This window comes from Pithys albifrons, chromosome 4 (assembly GCF_047495875.1).
Source record: "Pithys albifrons albifrons isolate INPA30051 chromosome 4, PitAlb_v1, whole genome shotgun sequence".
Lineage (NCBI taxonomy): Eukaryota > Metazoa > Chordata > Aves > Passeriformes > Thamnophilidae > Pithys > Pithys albifrons.
In genome coordinates, this window is record NC_092461.1 from 92,239,724 (window position 1) to 92,260,082 (window position 20,359).

A 20,359-nucleotide genomic window follows, 5' to 3' on the forward strand; every position below is an offset into this window, starting at 1 on the left:
TTTAAAGTAAAAATGTAGGCAATAGGCTTTTTTGGTGGATACACGTATGCCTACATTATAACAAATGCATAAAGTGGAGAGAGGTGAAACATAGTATTAGTTTTTAAAAAATATACTGGTTTAAGATTGTTTAATGTGTCTCTAAATATTTTAAATATACTTTTTTTTTTTTTTTTGCCAGACAAGGGTTTATTTTAAAAACATCTACCCTATTTTTTTTTTTCTGGTGAGAAGCCACCCAAAATCCTTGGCTTTTAATAGAGGCCTGGAAAGGCTATTCTATGATCATCTCAAAGACTTATGTTAAATTTAAAATGAAAAGTGTTCTATGTTATTTTTAGCAATTTTAAAATTGGTGGAACTGATTTAGAAATTCAACATCTTAGGTCAGATCAGGACTCCTGTGTAACACCAACTCCCTGTCTGGACCCCATAAATATTTCCCTGTTTCACACTAGTATTCTAAGCATAAATCCATTAATATTCAAAAGGTATTAAGATATTACAGTGGTCAGATAGATATGTAGATAAATAAGTAAATAGATAACAATAAAGAAATGTGAGCTATTCTGTTGAGTTTAAAGCAAAATTTCCATTCATTTCAGCAGAGGCAAGTGTTGGTCCCTAGAATGTCATCATTTGTGTACATACTCCAGACAAGTATAATTTTTTAATTTGCTGTAGATTTGATGCTGTTTTCTATGTGCTTGCAAATGTGTGCTGTCCTGTGAATCAATCTTCCTAGGTTACAGCTATGAACCACAAGTTCTTCAGAACTCACCTAGAAGACTGCTTGTCCCATGGCCGGCCTTTGTTAATTGAAGATGTTGGAGAGGAACTTGATCCTGCTTTAGATAACATCTTGGAAAAAAATTTCATAAAATCTGGTTCAGCACTCAAAGTAAGATGAATTGTAAATGTGAATTTAAAACCCGATAAGACAGATATTGGCTATCAGGTGGTCTGAATACTGATGAGATTCATACCTTCACAACAATTAGAAAATTAATAGTGAATTCATGTGATTTTTTGAGGGTTTTTTTTACCCCTTAAGCAGAAAGTTTTAAAAGTGTTAACTAAAATGTGAAATAAAGATTTCATAAGTTTTTCATTGGATAAAATAACTGTTTTTTCTGAATTCAGCTTTTGAAAATTGAGTAATATATTTTATTTTCAGGTGAAAGTAGGTGACAAGGAGGTAGATCTGATGAAGGGGTTTACCCTCTATATGACAACAAAACTGGCTAATCCTGTCTATACTCCAGAAATTAGTGCAAGAACAGCTGTGATTGACTTTACTGTTACTATAAAAGGGCTGGAAGATCAGCTCCTTGGCCGTGTCATCCTCACAGAAAAACAGGTATCTAGTGGCTTGCTGTATTTGTATAAAGAGAAAGTTTGTTCAGTATTTGAACTATGCATGCATATATATTCAACATCATGGTTGAAATCAAGTGCAAGAACAAAATTTTGAATGAAGGTTTAAGGGCTGTGCATTTGCTGAAACTGTTTTTTAATTGAATGGAGGAACCTAAACATTTATTTTAAGATCTGGCCTTGGAAAGAGAAGAAAGAATATTATTCATTAAAAATACATCACAGACATATACATGACATACATAAAACATTTTTATTCCTTCATATATTGCAAAGGCTTCTTGTTCAGTCAGAGATCTCTTTTATTTCTGAATTCCTTTTTAAACTTAATTTGAATTACATGAAAAAGTGCTTATGAACTTGAACTATTTTTGCCAGCCAGTCTTTAGTGTGCAAGGAGATAAAAGATTCTTAAGGAGCTCTGAACACTGAGTTGACTCTGCTCTTACTAAAATTTGCATTGATTATGTGGAAGTAAATATAAGGAAGAAAATACTCTCTCAGGTGAGAGAAAAAAGCCTAAGGTTTGGTTTAGCAGAGCTGCTGCTTTCAGTAAGTAGCTCAGGTAGACTTGCTTGTGTGAGAGCAGTTAGGGAATTCATTCCCCATTCTTTGACTTCCCAAACCATGTTCTAACCATTGTGTTTTAGTGGTGCTGTCATTTTCTCCAGCTAATACACTTCCAGTTTGCTCAAATGAGCATTTACTGAAGTAAGGACTGGAATTTAAGTGCTTGTCCTTCAGTCTGACAGTCACAACCAAAGGCTGGAAAGTCATTGTTATGCACAAACTTCCTGTGAATTGTTCCATGAAAAATGGAAAAACTATAACAGCAGGTCCTGGGGAAAAAGCTGTCCATGAGCAGGGTGGGACAAATGCTATGGATGCAAAACTTTTAATCTTTACTCCAGGAGATGTAAATTTATGTAAGCAAAATTGTACAGCATCAGCAGGAGTAGATGGGACTATCCTGACTCCTGACTAACTTACCTCTCATGGGAGAGAGAGATCTAAATCAAGGTAGAAGTTAAAGAAGTTCCTCATGACCTATGTATAAAACTCCTCTCCCCACACAGAGATAGCATTGTGCTGTGTTGCTTTAATTTTTTTCCTGGACAGAACTGCTAGGGAATTCATAATGAATATATGTAGCAACACCTAGACTGCATTTTGTTTCAAAAATAGTCACTGGAAAATATTTATCCAGTGCTTTACATCAGCTGAAGAGAGCTGCAAGGGTAACTGGTTAGTATCATCACTACTTGCTGAACAGGATTGTGATTGCAGCTGATCAACATTTTTTAAACTTCCTCCCTTTAGCAGATATGAAGACATCATGGTTGTTCTGTCTCTTCTGTCTCAGTAAGAGATGAACATCCTGGTGTAGACAGCCAGAGCCAGTGGAATTCTGATAAATTTAGTTCAAAGAAGATATAGAACCTGAACAGAGATTCTGAAGAACAGGTTTTCTATTAGAAAGAGACAACTTTATGATCACTGAGCTAAAGTAATAGATGAAAGGAACCAAGACATTCTTAAAGATCAATAGTGATCAGTGAAATATGATCCAAGAAATGTTTCTTTTTCTCAGCTTTATAGTTTGCTCCTGTCAGTAAATATTAAAAAAAATGTTATCAGCATCTTTTTGTACTTTGATAATGAAGTTGCTGATACTGTTTGTGTTCAGAACAGATATTTTTTATGTCACAAATATGGTTGTGAAATTCTCTTGCAAATAGAAAAATTGCATCTGGTATATTTGCTAATTCCAAAAGATACCTTTTACAAGATTACAAATAAAATGGGTAACGTGTCTGTTATTAAACAAAGTATGTCCTTATATGGAATGTAAGCATGTACTTACATGCATGTTTGAGTGTTCTGTAGAACTATTTTTTTTGTGTAGGTTTTTTTTTATTTTGGGGGGAATTTTGGTGTGTGTGTGTGTGTTTTGGTTTGTTTTTTTTTTTTTTTGTTTTGTTTTGTTTTATTTTGCATTAATGGTATAGAAAGAGAAGTAAATACAGCAAATTGCAAGCTGAATGACTGATTCTCCTCTTTTGGGATGCAGTTACTTTTAGCTTCCACGTTCTATATCCCTAGAACATATTTCAAACAGGTTTCCAAATCACAAGCTTGAGAAACTAACAAAATTTGTCACTTCTTTGAAATATAAGAAAACCTCTACTGTCCAACTCTGTACATCTCCTTTTCCCCTCTTTTTGGTATGTTGGCAAGAACGAAAATCAAGTGAAGCTATAGGTGTAGGTAGACTATTATTAACTATCTTTTTCTTACGGGAAGGTTGGCTTGATTGATTAGATAAAGGTAGCCACAAGGGTATCCCTGAGCTTTGTTAGATTGTGCAGTAGAGATGTCTCATTTCACTTGGCATTGTGTTGAACTGTCTGTCATTGTTCCCTTGTCATTGTCTGTCTTGTAGGAATGACACAAACATTCCATATGGCATAAATTATATTTGTTACATTTCCTGTTTTATAAGCAGTAGAGGATTGTCTCTTTTAAAGTCACAGAATCATAGACATTAGAAATGGAAAAGGTCATCCAGTCAACTTTGCTCACACTGTAAAATCCATCCACACAATGCATCTTTCAGTCTTTGGTCTGATTTAATTTTAAGTACTTAATGTGATGTGGCTTTTATCACTTTCCATTCAAAACTAGCTTTAGTGCTTTTTACATCTTACTCTCAGAAAGCTTTGCCTGATAATTCTGATGTTTTCATTCCCCAGTATGCTGCATTGATCAAATAAATACAGTGTACCTATACATTAATTTGGTATATATATATATAGTATACATATAAATTGCTTTAGTGCAGAAATATTTAGTAGTATTTCTGTATTTTGTATTTTGTGGAAAAGGCAAAAAAGACCCCAATCTGACATGCATGAAATCAAATGTTTTCTGTGTCTTTATGAGAAATCTTTCTTTGAATTTATCTTAAATATTCTATGGAAACTTTCTGAATACAGGAACTGGAGGCAGAAAGAATCAAACTGCTGGAACAAGTGACATCTAACAAGAGGAAAATGCAGGAGCTTGAAGATAATCTCCTCTGCCGTCTAACCAGTATGGAAGGCTCATTGGTTGAAGATGAGTCTCTGATAGAAGTCCTACAGACCACTAAAACAACAGCAGAAGAGGTGAATTTTTAATTCACTGCATATACATTCTGTAATTGTAATGTAAAGATTACATGCAGACAGATTTTTGTTCATTTTGATTTTTTTTCCATTCGGGGACACTATATGACATCTAACTTCTTAACAAATAAGTAGTGGAAACACTGTAATATTTTTCTACATAAAATGTTGCAAGATTAAACCGTTACCTGGATACTGTTTTATATTGCCAGCATATTTTGCAGGTGTAAATTCAAATAAATTCCTATTCTGCTAGATGTGAGAACACATGAGGACACAATGTCTCTGTTTAACCCCTGACAGTGGGAGCTCAATTAAAAATAATAATATGATCTTAATCAAGACCTTTTCTTTTTGCTTGTGCAGTAAAAAACACAAGAGACACAACTTAATCTTCATGGTCTTTTCCATTAATTTTAAGGTCAGTGAAAACTTAAGTATAGCGACACAGACAGAGGTGAAAATCAATACTGCACGTGAAGAGTATCGGCCCATTGCAAGGCGTGGTAGCATCCTTTATTTCCTAATTGTGGAAATGAGCTTGGTTAATGTCATGTACCAAACATCCTTACGGCAGTTCCTTGGCATTTTTGACTTATCAGTGAAAAGATCTCAGAAATCTCAGACCACAGCAAAAAGGGTAATATACATAATGGAGCATCTCACCTATGAAGTGTTCAAGAACACCGTCCGAGGGCTGTATGAAAATCACAGGTTCCTGTTTACTTTCCTTCTGGCACTGAAGATTGACTTGCAGGCCAAGAAAATTTCACACGCTGAGTTTGAGACACTGATCAAAGGTAATGTTCCTGTTTACATGTGTCTGTTAACTGCAGAGCTGTCATTAACAATGTGTTAAATCCCATGGATCCACTGTTTTTAACTGGTAAATGAAAGTATTTATAGCTCAAGAATGAATTCAAATTTTCCAAAACAAGAACATTATTTGTTATCGAAATAATGCTTAGATGAGGATTATTTTAACTATTTCACACTGCAAAACAAAAAAATAAGTCCCATTACTTTGTAAGAGAATATATAGTTTCTACTGTCTGCCTCATTTCCAAGTGGCCACATAGCCATGTCTGAGACTGTAGACCTTAAGCAAAAGCTCTCTGGATGGCCAATGAGCAGACATGTGAATGCATGAGGACTCTGTACCACAGTTAGGTATCAGTTTAAAAATTGGAAGTCTGTTACGTGTCATAAAACACTGTTACATTGCATTGCATTGTGCCACCACTGTATGCCACTACTCAGACACAAAGAAAAATTTTAGTAAGGTTTATAAAATTGGATGGGGGTCAACCCCACAGTATTCAAAATATTATGAATGCAATCTGGTACAAAGATAAGTACAGTCAGGTACTTGGCATCCAAATATCTCAGTTTGTTTGGCAGACACTGGTTTTCTGTACAGCTGCAGCTCAGCTGTGTTGGTGGTGCAAATGGGCAACATGCTGAGTGGTGGTTGAACTAAAAGGCTCTTGAAGTTCCACAGTCCTGGAAAAGAATGCACCGTGTGCTTTCTTTTTCTTTAGTCCCAGTGAAGGGAGGCTTTACTAACCATAGGTCCTTTCTACATCTGGTCTGAAGAAGAGTTTGAGTATCATTTTAGGTAGTCAAGTTTTATTCCAGCTCTACAAATGGCAAAGAAGCAGCACAGAAATTACTGGGATATCAGCTTTGGGAGGGACTGAGACCACTTCCCCAAAGGATCTTTGTTAAATGGTTGTTCCATGCAAATTCTAGATCCCATTATCATGGTTTACATAAATTTTTCCTCCCTAAATTATATAAATATTTTTTCCTTGTAATTTTTTTCTATTTAACCATGTTTGTTTTTCTCTATAATACAATTCACTTTGCAGGAGGTGCCAGTTTGGATATGAATTCTGTGGAACCAAAACCAAAAAAGTGGATCCTTGACATGACATGGCTCAATCTTGTGCAGTTATCTAACTTGTACCCTTTCAATCAACTTCTGGTGCAAATTGTTCAAAATGAGAAGTCTTGGAAAGCTTGGTTTGATGAAGAAGCACCTGAAAAAGCTGTTATTCCTAATGGGTATGACAACATACTAGACCAGTTCCATAAGCTGCTCCTTGTTCGTAGCTGGCGTCCTGATCATACTGTTGCCCAGGTAAGATATGATTTCCATGGTTATGTCATGTGGCATCTCCCGTAGAACTGCTAGTTCCAAACTTAGATTCTCTGAATTTGTTGTTACCATAGTTTGTTGCACAGTGAGCTATTCTAAAAACAAGATATTGAAATCCTCATAAAAAAATGTGTGAAAACACTGATTTATTTAATTGCAATGAGTGAGAAAGCAGAACATGAAACAAATTCTGTGGGAGCTGTAAGAATAAATTCATTTTATATGGCACTTCTTAAGTCAAGTCATGAAACCTGTAAAGCATTTGTGCTTTTCTGATGAATCAAAAGATACATCCCTGGTTTTTTTTTCAAAAAGTGAAAGGAGAACAGTTCACTTTTATGACAGATACACTAAAATAGCAGATAAACTGTTTACTTACCCTCCATACTGAGGAAGTAATAATTAAGACTGTCTCATGACAAATATCATAAAAAACCCCTGCAATAGACTAACAGGTTCTCCACAGTCTCTGATGTTTGGATTTTTCTTCTCTGTGGAGGTGTAAAAGACATACATGAGCCTATGAGTATCCTCTTTAAACTGTTTTTTTGGGGGGAAGACAGGGTTTGTTGGTTTTCTTGTTTTTGGGTGTGGGTGTGTGAGTGTGTTTTGATTTGGGTTTTTTTGGGGTGTGTTTTTTGGTATTTATACTGTAAAGTAGTACTTTTCCTTTCCTACATATCTCAGCTTTACATTACATGCTGTGATACCATCTGTGTTGTATTTAGGGGACTTTCTTTTCATGGACCTCTTTTTCAACAAGACTCTCTCCATCCTTTTTCTATTCTTAAGCCAGCAAGTGGTAGAAAAGTATGGGGGCTCCTTCTGCCACAATTCAAACAGAAGGACATAATACAGTTGCTACTGCTTATTTATTGATGCTCTTATTGTCTTACATAACCATCTTTGAGAAAGACTGTCTCTGAACAATGGCTGCATATTATCAACGTTTAAATTGTTGAAGAAAGAGAGGATTTTTTTTTGTTCGTATCTTCTTTATCTCTTCTTTTCCTACTGTGTTTTCCCAAGTATTAAAAATTTTACCTGCCTTCTCTAGGACAGGAGTTACACTTGACATTGGATGACTAATTTTTTTTTTCTCCTCTGCAATTGGCAATCTTCCTCAGTCCACCTTGTTCCTGGGTGTTTCTCTTCATCATGCGTATCTCAGAATCTGTGCTAGTCACTGCATAGCTAGGAAATCATGCCAGTCAAAAAAGAATTTCATATACCAGGGTAGCTTTAGAAGTTCTTTTAGAAAATGTCTTAGAAAAGAAGACAATAGGGGCATAGGGAGGTTTTGACCTTTAAGGATAAAGTCTGAGCTGTGTTTATGGTTTTTAGAAATAGATACTCAGTGTAAGAGGCTTGAACTGGATAACCACTGGACAGGAGAATTTGTTTGAAGTTCCAACAAATACATGGAAGATTGTAACTGGGTCAGATGAGAGATCTGTCTAATCCACTGTGCTATAGGGACAGTGTCAACAATACATGCTTAGAGGAGCTAAGAATGGAACTGGTATAGAGAAACTCTTTTGTCTGGCTACCCACCAAGTTTCAGCAGTCAGTAATTTAGAGGCAATGTCTGGGCTGTCCTCAGAGCTGACAGTGGATCTGTTCTGCATGAATTTTGTTTAAAGTTCTTTTAAAAAACCCAAACATTTAGCATCCTCTAGCAACAATGGTCTCAGAATGGCTGTTGCATGAGCAGAATTCTTTCTTTTCTTTGTTTGAAGTTTGCTCTCTGAGAATTTCAATGGTTACCTTCTGTGGACTGTAACTTTTGTTACATGAAAGTTGAAAATGAAAGTTTAGAAAGCTATTGCCCTCCAATGTAGGTATTGATAGACTCCACTTCAGGGATTAATGTTAAATTAAAACAAGTAAATTAAAAAAAGTAAAGGTACATATATTTCTGGTAACTACTTTTTTTTTTTTTCCAGGCTCGACACTACATTGCAGAATCACTTGGAGGGAAATATGCAGAAGGATTTATTCTTGAAATGGAAGCAATGTGGACAGAAAGTGACTGTCGAACACCTTTGACATGCCTTTTGTCGGTGGGGTCTGACCCCACTGAAAGTATAGAACGTCTTGCAAAATCAAAGGTATCCTCTAAACTGAGTTGTCTGCAGCTGATAAAGACAATTTTAACTGTCTTTTGCACTAAAATGGTATTTACACATTCTATAAAAATTCAGTAATGATATTTGTATTCATACCAGAGTTCTGTGGAAGTTAATTTTTGAACAGTAGCCAAAATGGGTTTCCTACGAAGTGGAAATGTTTAAGTCTTGCTTTTTGCAATTGTTTGAGTCCAGTGAGCCCTCTGTATTCATCCAGCAGACTATGATAGTCCATTACTTAGGAAAAGTACTGAGCTATGAGAACAAAAAAAATATTTGTGGTTTGCATCATGTTGCATTCACTGTAGGAGCTGACAGTAATGACAATTATAGGAAGATACACACAAAAAACCCCCACCTGTTCACTTGATGGAGACAGTAAACATTTGTTGGAGCACAGCATCACTCTAAGGCACTCTGTGCTTTGTGTTATGGTTTGCAATGTAGAGGCATGTAAAATTTTCCCAAGAGGAAGTAATTTACAGCAGATCTCCATAATTTTTTCCTCTTTTCTGGAAAGCATCTTCATATAATGGTGCAGCATTTTGGTATACCCTAAGTAAGATATACTTGCAAAAGTGGGGAGCACCTGTAAATCTCTTTAGCTTATTAATTAGAATTTGTAGATGCTTGTTCTCTTTGATAATCAGGACTGTTATTTGTCTATCTGTGTTGAAGACAGCTTAAATTATGATCTAACTCTACTTAAGTGTTTAAACTTAGGAATCTTAAGTCTGAAGTCATTAATCTAATCCTTGTCCCCCAAAACTGTGCAGACAGATGGGATGGCCACAAACACATACATATAGGGAGGGGGAAGAACGGCAGTTGGTTGAGCAGGATTTTTAAGCTTACTGGAACCAATGCATTGTAAAAATGCATCACAAAGAATTCTATTTCCTTTTCCTAAGATAGGAGACACATTTTGACTTTGGAAAAGATTTGAAATTTATTGAAAGAATATTTATAAACTGGAAATGGGCAAATTTTTCCAGCTGCTTTTCAAGTTCAAGTAAACACATTACATGACCGTAGTTGGATTCCTGTTTTCATGGCATGTGGTATGAACACAAATGGAGTGTCACCTTTGTGGTGGTGTTTTCATTCACCTATCCAGCTTTTCAACATATGTGTCCTGTGAAATGGACTCCTAGAGGGGTACACATGCTGTCTCCAGTAGGAGTTAGTTTCTGGAATCAATCAAGAGAAGCACTGCCTCATTTGAAAGCAATTCAGAGCATACAGCTGGATCTTAACTCTTACTTGCATTGAGAAGTTGAGTATTTCTATGCCATTAGCCATGTAAGGGGATGAGGGACCCTAACCTCCTAAGAGAGTAATTTGAAGTCATCCTGTCACTTAGAATCCCTCTTGCAAGGAGTGGAACAGAATTCTTTCCCATTATGTCAAGTCTTAAGAAAGGCTTTATGCTGTCTGGGGCAGTTCTGGTAGGTAGAAGTTGCTCTATGATTGTGACTGTTAAAATATAGAAGTTTTTGCTGGCAGTCCAAAAGCATATTGCAGTGGACAGTCTTAATATGTTTCCATGCTTTAAGGAAACTTGTATAGAATAAATAGAAAGTGAGCTTGCAGAGGAGGTGTGTTAATTCACGTACGTTTTATGAACAAGGCAACATCAGCAAGGCTGTCATAACCTGAAGTTCAACTGTAATGTCGACTGTAAATGTAAAGTCAATTATAATGTTTAACTGTGAAGTTCTTGTCTAATCTCTGTAAGTAAAGATATAACCCCACAGCATATGGAAACATTTCAGGCTTAACTAAAGCCATCCAAATCTGGCAAATCAAACTACAGATATTTTTTGAAATAAAAATGTATATTACCGTTGTGTTACTTTAGGAGCATTTCAGTAGTTCTCTAGCTTTTGATAAGTGTATCTAGAAATCACTTACAGTTTTCAGAAACATTCAGAAGAGGGATTTGTGTTTGCTTTGCTAGTTTGTCAGTAAATTGTACCTGGTTCCTGTCTTTCTTTCAGTTTTCTCTGCTTTTTTCCAGACTAAATCTTTAACAGACATTAGCTGTACCAAGGATCTGATCTTGATATATATGCAATTCTATACCTCCAAAGTATCCTATTCATTGGGTGGAGGAGGAGGAGGAAGGAGGTGCTGGGGTTTTTTCTTCTTAATGAAAAAAGTTTCTGAGATATACTCTGGGCTTATTTTTCAAGGATTTCTCTTTTATAGGCGTGATTTGTAATTTTAAAATTGATTGTCAGTACTGATGGTACCTCTAACTATAATATTAGCAGTATAAATCAATTATCTGCAGTTGGGAATGTTCAAATTTGTGTCCAGCATTTATTTTTCACCCTAAAATTTAGTTGTTCAAGTGGCCGCCACCCCCCAAAATGGAAACAGTATCAGTGACTACTGAGCAATATAACATTGTTTATAAACCAATTAAGTTCTATCTTAAAACCAGTTGCATTTCTGCCCCCTTTACTTTCACTTGAAAATGGAGTGAAAATTTAAATTTCAGTATTAAAATGAAGTTCATTATGCCTAGCAATTTGACTCCACTAAAACCAAGTTTTCTGGCGGTTTTTTTGTTTGTTTGGTGGGGTTTTTTTGTTTTTTTGGGTTTTTTTTTGTTTTTTTTTTAATTGTAGAAGTAGTTTCTTCCTTTAGGGAATGCTGCACAGAACCTTTAACAGAACTGTCAGGGCCACTGTAGTGACTAAAATGTATTTTCATCTGAATAGCAGTATATTAAGATGAGACATATATATTGGTATGGCTCACTATTGAAGGAAACATTGTGTGTGCAGACATATTGATAGAGTTCTTTCAGGAGGAGTAAAATGAGGACAATCCATTGTGAAAAATATATTTTCCTTCTTTCAATGTTTCTATAACCTTTAATGATCGTACAAATGAGAGGTCACATTGCTAAGAAGAGCAAATAATGAGTAGATGCTTTGTTGGACAGTAATGTATCAGCTGAATATTTATGCACTCTTATGCAGTACTCATAGTCTTTGATTTATGGGAGTCCTAGCTGTACTCAGGTGCATCTTAGAAAAGGTAAAGTTTTCTACCCCTGCAGCATATAGCCAACTTCACAGGCTATTTAACTTTGCTTCTTATAGCTACAGTTTCAGGTTTTACTGACCTGAGAGTAGGATTTAGCTGCTTTCTAACCATGCCAGAATGTGAAGGATCATATACAGCAACTGTATTTATACTGTTCTGTAAAATCAGGTCAGGGCCCATTCTCTGACTCTAAGGCCAAATGACCCAGCACAGCTTCTGTCCATATGCTTAGTTTTCTTCTCTTGCAAAAGTAGGATAGCCTTGTCCACACTGTTTAGGACAAGATACCTTCCTTCATTTTTTTTTTGTTTTACACTAAGAGAGTCTCAGTAGCAGTAAATATCAAGATTAACCTTTGTAGCTCTGAGCCAGCTGAAGACAGGCCCACGTTGTCTTTATGCATCTCATTGCTCACAGTAGGAGAGATACGCAGCTAAAGATCTTGAACATGAAATTGTCCATGAAACAAAGACTTTTTATTGATTCTTTCTGCCCTCAGTGTGTATATAGAACAGTATACTCAACTGGGTTTGATCATTCTGGTTTCCCTAGTAGGAGCCAGGCAGACAACCTAAGACAGAGGGCTGCTTACAAGCAGACAAGAGTAGTAAGAACAATAAGCAAGAGAGGATCTGTCTGCACGTTACCGACAGGCTTGCATGATCTTGACTACAGCCTTGTCTTGTTCAGATCCCCTTGTGACTACTTGAATCATCTGATTTCCTGAACAACTGGCTTTATTCTCACATAGCTTCTGGAGAAAAAACTCCATAAAATTTCAGAAGTCTTGGGTTTATATTTATTAGCTTTTTCTTTTCTGAATCAAGATCTGCTCTAGATCTGCTAGAGGTATCAGATCACCAAACTACAGTCCTCTGAATCAGTGGCTCCACAGCTGCCATTTAGCAATACAGGATGTTTCCTGAGGAATGATTAAATGTGAACCAATTTTTCCTGTTCTACCTGCTTCATTCACAGTTCAATTCTAGATTAAATACATATGTTGAGACAGTAAGAAGACACAGGAATTGTTTGGTTTACTCTGTGCATTAATTATGTGAAGCCTTAATATCCACCTATCTCAAGATAGTCCATGATAGTCTCAAAAATGGTCAGACAGCTATGTTGCTGTGTTTATGTCTTGCTTTATTTGAAGAAGTGGGGAAGAAGAAGGGAAAATGTTTCAATTGTCTTATCCCATTGGTTTTCTTAGACTAGCAAAGCAATTATTGTGTCCAGTGAGTGTAGTTTTCGTTGAACAGGTGGAAGATAAAAGGAATTTGAAAGGTTTTAATTTTTTTTAAATTTCTGTTTTAATATAATCAGTCTTCATTGATAACACTGGCTTTCTTTGTGGCACAATGTCACTACATGTAGACCTACAGAAACAATACACCATATATACAATCGTTCTAAGGAACTACATATAAAAGAGACTTTCTTTTTTCATTCCAGGACATTCCATGTCATGCCATTTCAATGGGTCAGGGCCAGGAAGTCTATGCAAGACACTTGTTAAATCAGTGCATGCAAGATGGAGGATGGCTCCTTCTACAGAACTGCCACCTTGGCTTGGACTTTCTTAGTGAGTTAATGGACACCATCACAACCAGAGAGTCTGTGAGTGAAGATTTCAGAACCTGGATCACTACAGAGGCTCACCCAGAGTTTCCTATTAATCTTTTGCACTCTTCTATAAAATTTACCAATGAACCTCCTCAAGGTAGGGAACCATGCCTTTTTTGAGTTTTGGGTCTTGCTTTTCAACCCCCACCTACTCAGTATCACTATACTTTGTGCAATGTTTTAGGTTCTATTCTCTGTTTTTTCATCAGCTAAGTACAGCACTGTGTAAGTCAATCTTGTGATGTGTAAAGCATGACTCTTTTGGGAAGAAAATGGATATTGTTTGGGTTTTGTAACAGAAATTGATAGTGATTTTGTTGTTTGTGTAGAATTTGTGGAGAATGCCAGGACATTGGTCCTTTAAGTTTAGTAAACCTACGTCAGTCTTTTCTTTGTGTTCTGTTGACCACACCCAAGGATGCAAACATTCTACTGAATAAGGAAAAGGGAGGACTCTCTGAACACCTAACCTCATCCAAAGCTGCAGTATATGGTTGTGGCTGTTGCTTCTTGTTATGTCATCTGGCAATGCTGACTGAAGACTGATCCCAGAATCTTTTATTTTGTCCTTGAAGTATTTGTGAGCTGCTACTGAATCACCCCTTAGCCTCTGCCAAGACAGTAAATAACAACTCACAATGGATCTGAATACTGGGGTTTCCTTAAGGACTGGTGAGATCAGGGCTTTTATGCTATTTGCTTAATTTATACACTCACTTTATCATACTCCCAGCCTTCTGTATTGCACTTAACTTGACTTCCTTTCCCACTGGAAAGATCGCTGCTGATCCAGGAAGGTTGAGCAGAAAGTAATTTGGGTTTCACTGTGCAGCTGCTTGCAGCTACAATTCTTGGATATCACTGGCCTATAGGTCCCTGGGTATCCCCTGGCATTTACCTCCATGCACATCCCTACATGCAGGATCTTTCCCCACTTCCAGGATGTTTCTTCAAACTAGGATGCTTTCTGGGTCTAAGTTACTTTTCCTATGCTAAGTAGTTTATATGCAAAAGCAAAATACATGTTCTTCATCTTAAGTGGAAGTTTGGAGTCATGTTCCTGTGCTAATTGGAGTGGAAGAAAGACATGAGTGGAATGAGTCCAGTGTGAGGCCACAAAGATGCTGAAGGCATTGGAGAACATGTTATATGAGGAGAGGCCAAGAGGATTGTTTAACCTTGAGGAATAAATATGCAGTGGAAATGAGTAAAGAAAACAGCAAGATTCTTCTTAGTGGTGCCAACTGACAGAAAGAAAGGTGATGGACACAAATGGAAATCCATGAAATTCCATTTCAACACCAGAAAAAACTTAACTCACAGTGAGAGTGGTCAAATATTGGCATAGCTTGTTCAGTGAGTTTGTAGGCTCCACCCTCAACCCCCCCGAGCTGCAGCTGATCCTGCCTTGAGAAGAGATGTTGCACAGGGTGACCTCCAGGGGTCCCTTCCAGTGTCAACTATTTGGTTATTCTATATAATATGAAAACATCCAGCTTTTCTACATATTCTCTAACCTGTCTTCTGCTGTTGAATATCTCTCTCTTACCCAAACTACACTGCAACATGCAGACATTCTTCATTTGTTTATAGAAGCAACATATAACTCTGCCTTATATCTACTCATCATGTATGATGAGAGAGGTTTACTTTGTATTTTGGACTATAGCAGAAAGGAATCCTCAGGCATGACACTAACTTTATTTTTTAACTCCCTCATTGTTAACAAACTGTGCAATGTATTAACTTGCTCTTTATTTATATATGTGTTGCCATTGCTTTCAGTTATTGTTGTCAGTAGGAACTGAGAATTTTTATCCAAGGTCATATTTAAAGCTTCAGATATTTAAATCTCTTGTTTCAGTGTTTATCTTCCTTTGAACATTAGTAAAATGTCTACAAAATGTGTGATCTTGTGAAAAACATCCTGTTTCAGAACTCCACTCTCAAGCTAGTCAGTCTGTTGTTAAAAATTTCTAACTTCTTCCTCTTCTCCTTTCCTCCTTTTTAATTCAGTGCTCAGCTTTTCATTGTACTATGGCCCCCTCCTCATTATTCTAATGGTAACAACCCAGAGCTCCAAGAGGTTATTTTAGAGGTCAAGTTATAGCCAATTTGCAACTTGCATTTCGAGACAGAAATACACGTGGTGTGAAAATGTAATTCAGGAAAAAATAGAAACAGTTTTAGTTTTCTAATACTGACCTGCCATGTTGGTAACACAGTGTGATAAGGTACTTTTGTTTGATTTTGGAACACTGTTATGATACCCTTATAGTATTTGGAAAAGCTATGTGTTTGAATATTGTTCTACAGATTCTTTGTGAAGTAGGAAAGAAGGAAAAGTACTTTTATTGTGTCACAGGAAGTGTGATGACTTGGACAACCTATTCGCTGCTCTTGAAACCTGACCTTTTAGACATGTGTTAAGCTGATTAGGTGGAAGACATCGGAAGAGGGACCTGATGTCAGTAACTCATGCTTGGGTTGTTTGCCAAAGGCAGATGATGCTGCCTGAAAGCATCTGGGAGTATTCAGGCTTATGTATTCCATGAAAGCTCAGATTGTATCAGCATCAACTGTCTAAAGCTGTTCCTGGGATATGAGATGTCAGTGCTCAAGCAAACCTCCCCAAGTATTAGTATTTCCATGATGAATTTAGGTTCTTGTCTCATCACCTTAGTGTCTGTAGGCCTACTGGAGAACCTGGATACAGAATTTTGAGATGTTAATAGTAATCAAATCTAAATAAAATTATCTTGGGTATAACTAAAATCTCATTTTATAAGTAAATATCAAAACAAACTCTTGGATATCCAGTGCTATATTTCTTATGATGGTGTATTTTTGATTACCATGTAGTTGCTGAATAGTGATTATATTTCAGTTGTTATTTGGAACATTTAGAACATGATTACTTAATTTTAATGCCTTCCAGGCTCCTGAACTGAATTTCATGTGTTATCTAACTAAAACAAAACATTATTGAAGTTTGTCTTCTATGACCAGCTGAACAGATAATTAATTCTAAGAGATTATTTGAAGGCCTAAGTAAGATGATGCTGTAAATAGAAATAGAAATTATGCTTAGCAGACATTGGACTTATGGGTTTCATACCTTTTTTTTCTCATGTATTCCATTTTTATACTTATTTTCTAGGTGTGAAAGCTGGCTTAAAACGAACATACTCAGCTGTTACTCAGGATCTGCTAGAAGCAACCAAAATGCCACAGTGGAAGCCATTGCTATATGCTGTAGCATTTCTTCACACAACTGTTCAGGTTAAAAATATATTTCCTTTCATCTGTCACAAGCCCGTGTTTCATTTGTTAATGAAACTTATTATTAAATGAAAAATGTGTTTAAAGGCAAGTCCCACTTGATAAATTAACACAAATAAAATAAGAAAGAAAACAACACACCTCTATTACTGCAAGTATTTTATAGCTACAATTCTGCTCATGTTGGTCTTGTACCTCCAACAGAGATGGTATTTCAGAGGAAAAACAGGGCAATCAACCGGTAATCAAAGTATTCTTCTGTTAAAGTTTTTGGGCATGACTGTGTGATGTCTTTTAAATAACTGTTTTTTCACTAATGTTTTAAATCATAAAAGCACATTAAAGAAACTTACAGGCTGGTTTGGAAAACCATGATCTTAAACTGCTGTATTCATAATGAAAAGGTCTAAGGGGGTTACTGTAAGTCCTTTCTGCTCTGAAATCTGTGGAGGAAATGTAAGTGGAAAAAGATTTTGGGTCTTGACTTTCAGGTGCTCCAATAAAGAAAGTCCTTTATGGATTAACCACAACTTTTTGTGTTTCTATTGATAGATTTTACAGTATCCTTATTTTATATATGCAGCCCAGTTAATTAAGTTTTATGGCATCCACATTGTGGTCTGATGGAAGCCTGTTGTATGCTTTTCTTTGACCCACTTCTTTCTTGGTGGAAATTAAAAAAAACATTAATTACCAGATATTTCCCTAACAGCTACATACTTCTAGCTGAATCTGTAAATGATCCACTAAGAGGCAATCTTTTTCTTCTGGGCATCTTCACCATGCAGAGACAGCACATGATATGAATATATCTAGTCCACAGGACGACTGCAGACAATTATCTTGGCTGATGAATTTGGGCACCCTTTCCTTGAACAGTAGCTTAATTTTTGACATTCAAAAGCTATAGTTCTAGAGCCACATATTTGCTGCACTTAAAAAAGATGACTTTTATTTTGTGAAAATGTTAATATTCCCATTATTTGTTTGTATGAGGAGATATTTAGCTACTAGATAATTAATCAAGAATTTGGCCTTGTGTATGCTAAAAATGTATTTTTTTTAAAGTTGATAAACTAGAGGTTTGGCTGGACTACTGCATTCTTAGCATGTTTCATGTATTCTTCTGCACTTAAGTTTCCTTGAAATTACTGTCAATCAGTCTTTTACCTTTAGTTGTGTTTATTTTACAGGAAAGACGAAAGTTTGGTCCATTGGGCTGGAATATTCCATATGAATTTAATCAGGCAGACTTCACAGCCAGTGTGCAATTCCTTCAGAACCATTTGAATGCTATGGATATTAAGCATGGAGTGGACTGGAGCTGTGTTCGCTACATGCTTGGAGAAGTGCAGTATGGTGGCCGTGTAACTGATGACCTTGACAAAGCTCTGCTGAATACGTATGCAAGAGTCTGGTTGGGAGAGCACATGTTTAGTGAAAAGTTTTGTTTCTACAAAGATTATGTTATTCCAAAAGGGAAAACAGTTGAAGACTATCTCCAGTACATAGAGCAATTGCCAGTGATTGATACACCAGAGGTAAAATATTTTAATATTAAAGGGAGCTTTTGTCAGATAAATAGCTTAGTCTGGTATATTTTTCAGAACCATGTGTGTATAGGTCAAGATAAGCAGGCAGACCATTTTAGTGGGTATTCAGTGTAGACCTGCTGACCAGGAACAGGTAGATGAGGCCTTCCTTCTTCAAACAGTTGGAAGAATTCTCATATACACAGTCCCCAGTCCTCTCATGAAGGGCTTTTAACAACCCTAATTATCTGCTAGAAGGGCAATACAGCAAGGTTCAAGTGCTGCAGGAGAATTCTTGAGTGCATTAGTGTTGGCTTCCTGGCACAAATAACTGGATTTTACAAAAAATATGAAATGATGACTAGGGAAAATGTGGGACCATTGCTGAATGGTGTCAGAGAACTTCTGAGAAATTATAGGGAAAAGGCCAAATGCCTTCTTGGCCTTAGTCTTTACCAGTAAAACTGGCCTCCAGGAATCCCAGATCCCTGAGATGAAAAGTCCAAAACAAGGAACTTACCGTGGTAGTAGAGGACCAGGTTGGGGAGCACTGAAACAAATTGAACCTCAGTAAGTTCATGGTACCTGATGGGTAGCACCCATGAGTGCTGAGGCAGCTCACTGATGTACAGTCAGGTTTTTCCTGATTACTTTTATATGGTGATGGTTGTTGGAAGACGTTCCTGAAGAATGGAAGATAGCAAATGCCACTCCAATATTCAAGAAGTGAAGAAGAAAGATCTGGGGAATTACAGACTGGCCAGCTTCACCTCAGTCCCTGGGAAGGTGCTGGAGAAAATCGTCTTGCTAAGCATTTCCAAATATCCAAAGGACAAGAACATGACTGAGAGTAGCCAGCATGGATTTGTAAAGGAGAAATCATGCTTAACAACCTATCGGCTTTCTACAAGGAGACGACCAGCTTGGTGGATTAGGGGAGAGCAGTGGATATTTTTTAACTCAGCTTTAGTAAGACCTTTGACCTTACTTCCCATAACAACTTCATGCACAAATTGATAATGTATGGGTTAGATAAGTGTAGGATAACACATATCTGTCATATGATGGACAGAGAGATCAGGAACTCTTTAGCTTGGAGAAGAGGGTGCTCATGTGGGATCTTATCAATGTGCATGAAAGCCTGTTGGAATGGTGTAAAGATGGAGCCAGAGTTTTTTCAGTAATATACAGTGAAAGGACAAGAAGCAATGGGCATAAATTAAGCAACAGGAAATTCCACCTGAGAACAAGAGCACACTTTTTTACAGTGAAGGTGGTCAGTCAATGGGAGAGTTTGCCTGAAGATGTTGTGGAGTCTCAGTCCTTGTAGGCATTGAAATCCCAGCTGGACACTGCCTGGACAGCCTGGTGACACCTGCTGACCCTGCTTGAACAGGTGGTTTGGATTAAATGACCCTCAGAATGACTATTTTGTGGCTTCACAATCTGTGTGGGATTGAGCAGGCATGCAATCTGAGAAATAATGAAAGTAAAATAGCCCTATGGCCTCATTTTGCAAGTACTAATTGAGAGATTATTCCATTTTGACAACAGAAGGATATGGATGTTGCCATGAATTGATGGGGTAGGGTGCAGGGTAGCTCCTGGTTACAACCACTTTTATATGACCCACCACATGGATACTGCAGTGGTCACAGTGATGGACGGTGGTGACTTCCTTCTCCCTCTAGTACAGACACACATGATGAAGTTAGTTAAAATTGAAAGAGAAGTGAATGCTCTGGAAAACTGAAGCAGAACTGAATTCTCTGGATTTCTGTCTCATTTCTATCAAGCTGATAAATGCCATTGGATCTAAGTCCTATTAAAATTAAATAGACAGAACTGAACAGAAAAAACTGTTTTTCAGTTACTGATAATATACTGGCTGAGAGGGTAAGGAGTTTCCAAGGTCATCAACTAAGCTTGAAAAGTTCTGAATCTCTGAAGGTAGTGAAAGCAGAATGCACAAGTATTTGTGCTAGCGATGATGCAACTTTTCCAACTGAGGGTAAACGTGGACAT

The 20,359-nt window shown here is 36.8% G+C and overlaps 1 protein-coding gene across 1 annotated transcript in view; it reads left to right on the plus strand.

The window, feature by feature from the left end:
- LOC139670992 (dynein axonemal heavy chain 5-like) overlaps positions 1-20,359 on the plus strand; it is a 151,398-nt gene that overhangs the window by 105,010 nt on the left and 26,029 nt on the right. Inside the window, exons 63-71 of the mRNA XM_071553150.1 lie at positions 746-901; positions 1,178-1,360; positions 4,374-4,544; positions 4,966-5,344; positions 6,416-6,687; positions 8,652-8,816; positions 13,350-13,617; positions 16,681-16,802; positions 17,996-18,343. Coding sequence (XP_071409251.1) covers positions 746-901; positions 1,178-1,360; positions 4,374-4,544; positions 4,966-5,344; positions 6,416-6,687; positions 8,652-8,816; positions 13,350-13,617; positions 16,681-16,802; positions 17,996-18,343 — 2,064 coding nt within the window. The remainder of the gene's footprint in view (positions 1-745; positions 902-1,177; positions 1,361-4,373; positions 4,545-4,965; positions 5,345-6,415; positions 6,688-8,651; positions 8,817-13,349; positions 13,618-16,680; positions 16,803-17,995; positions 18,344-20,359) is intronic.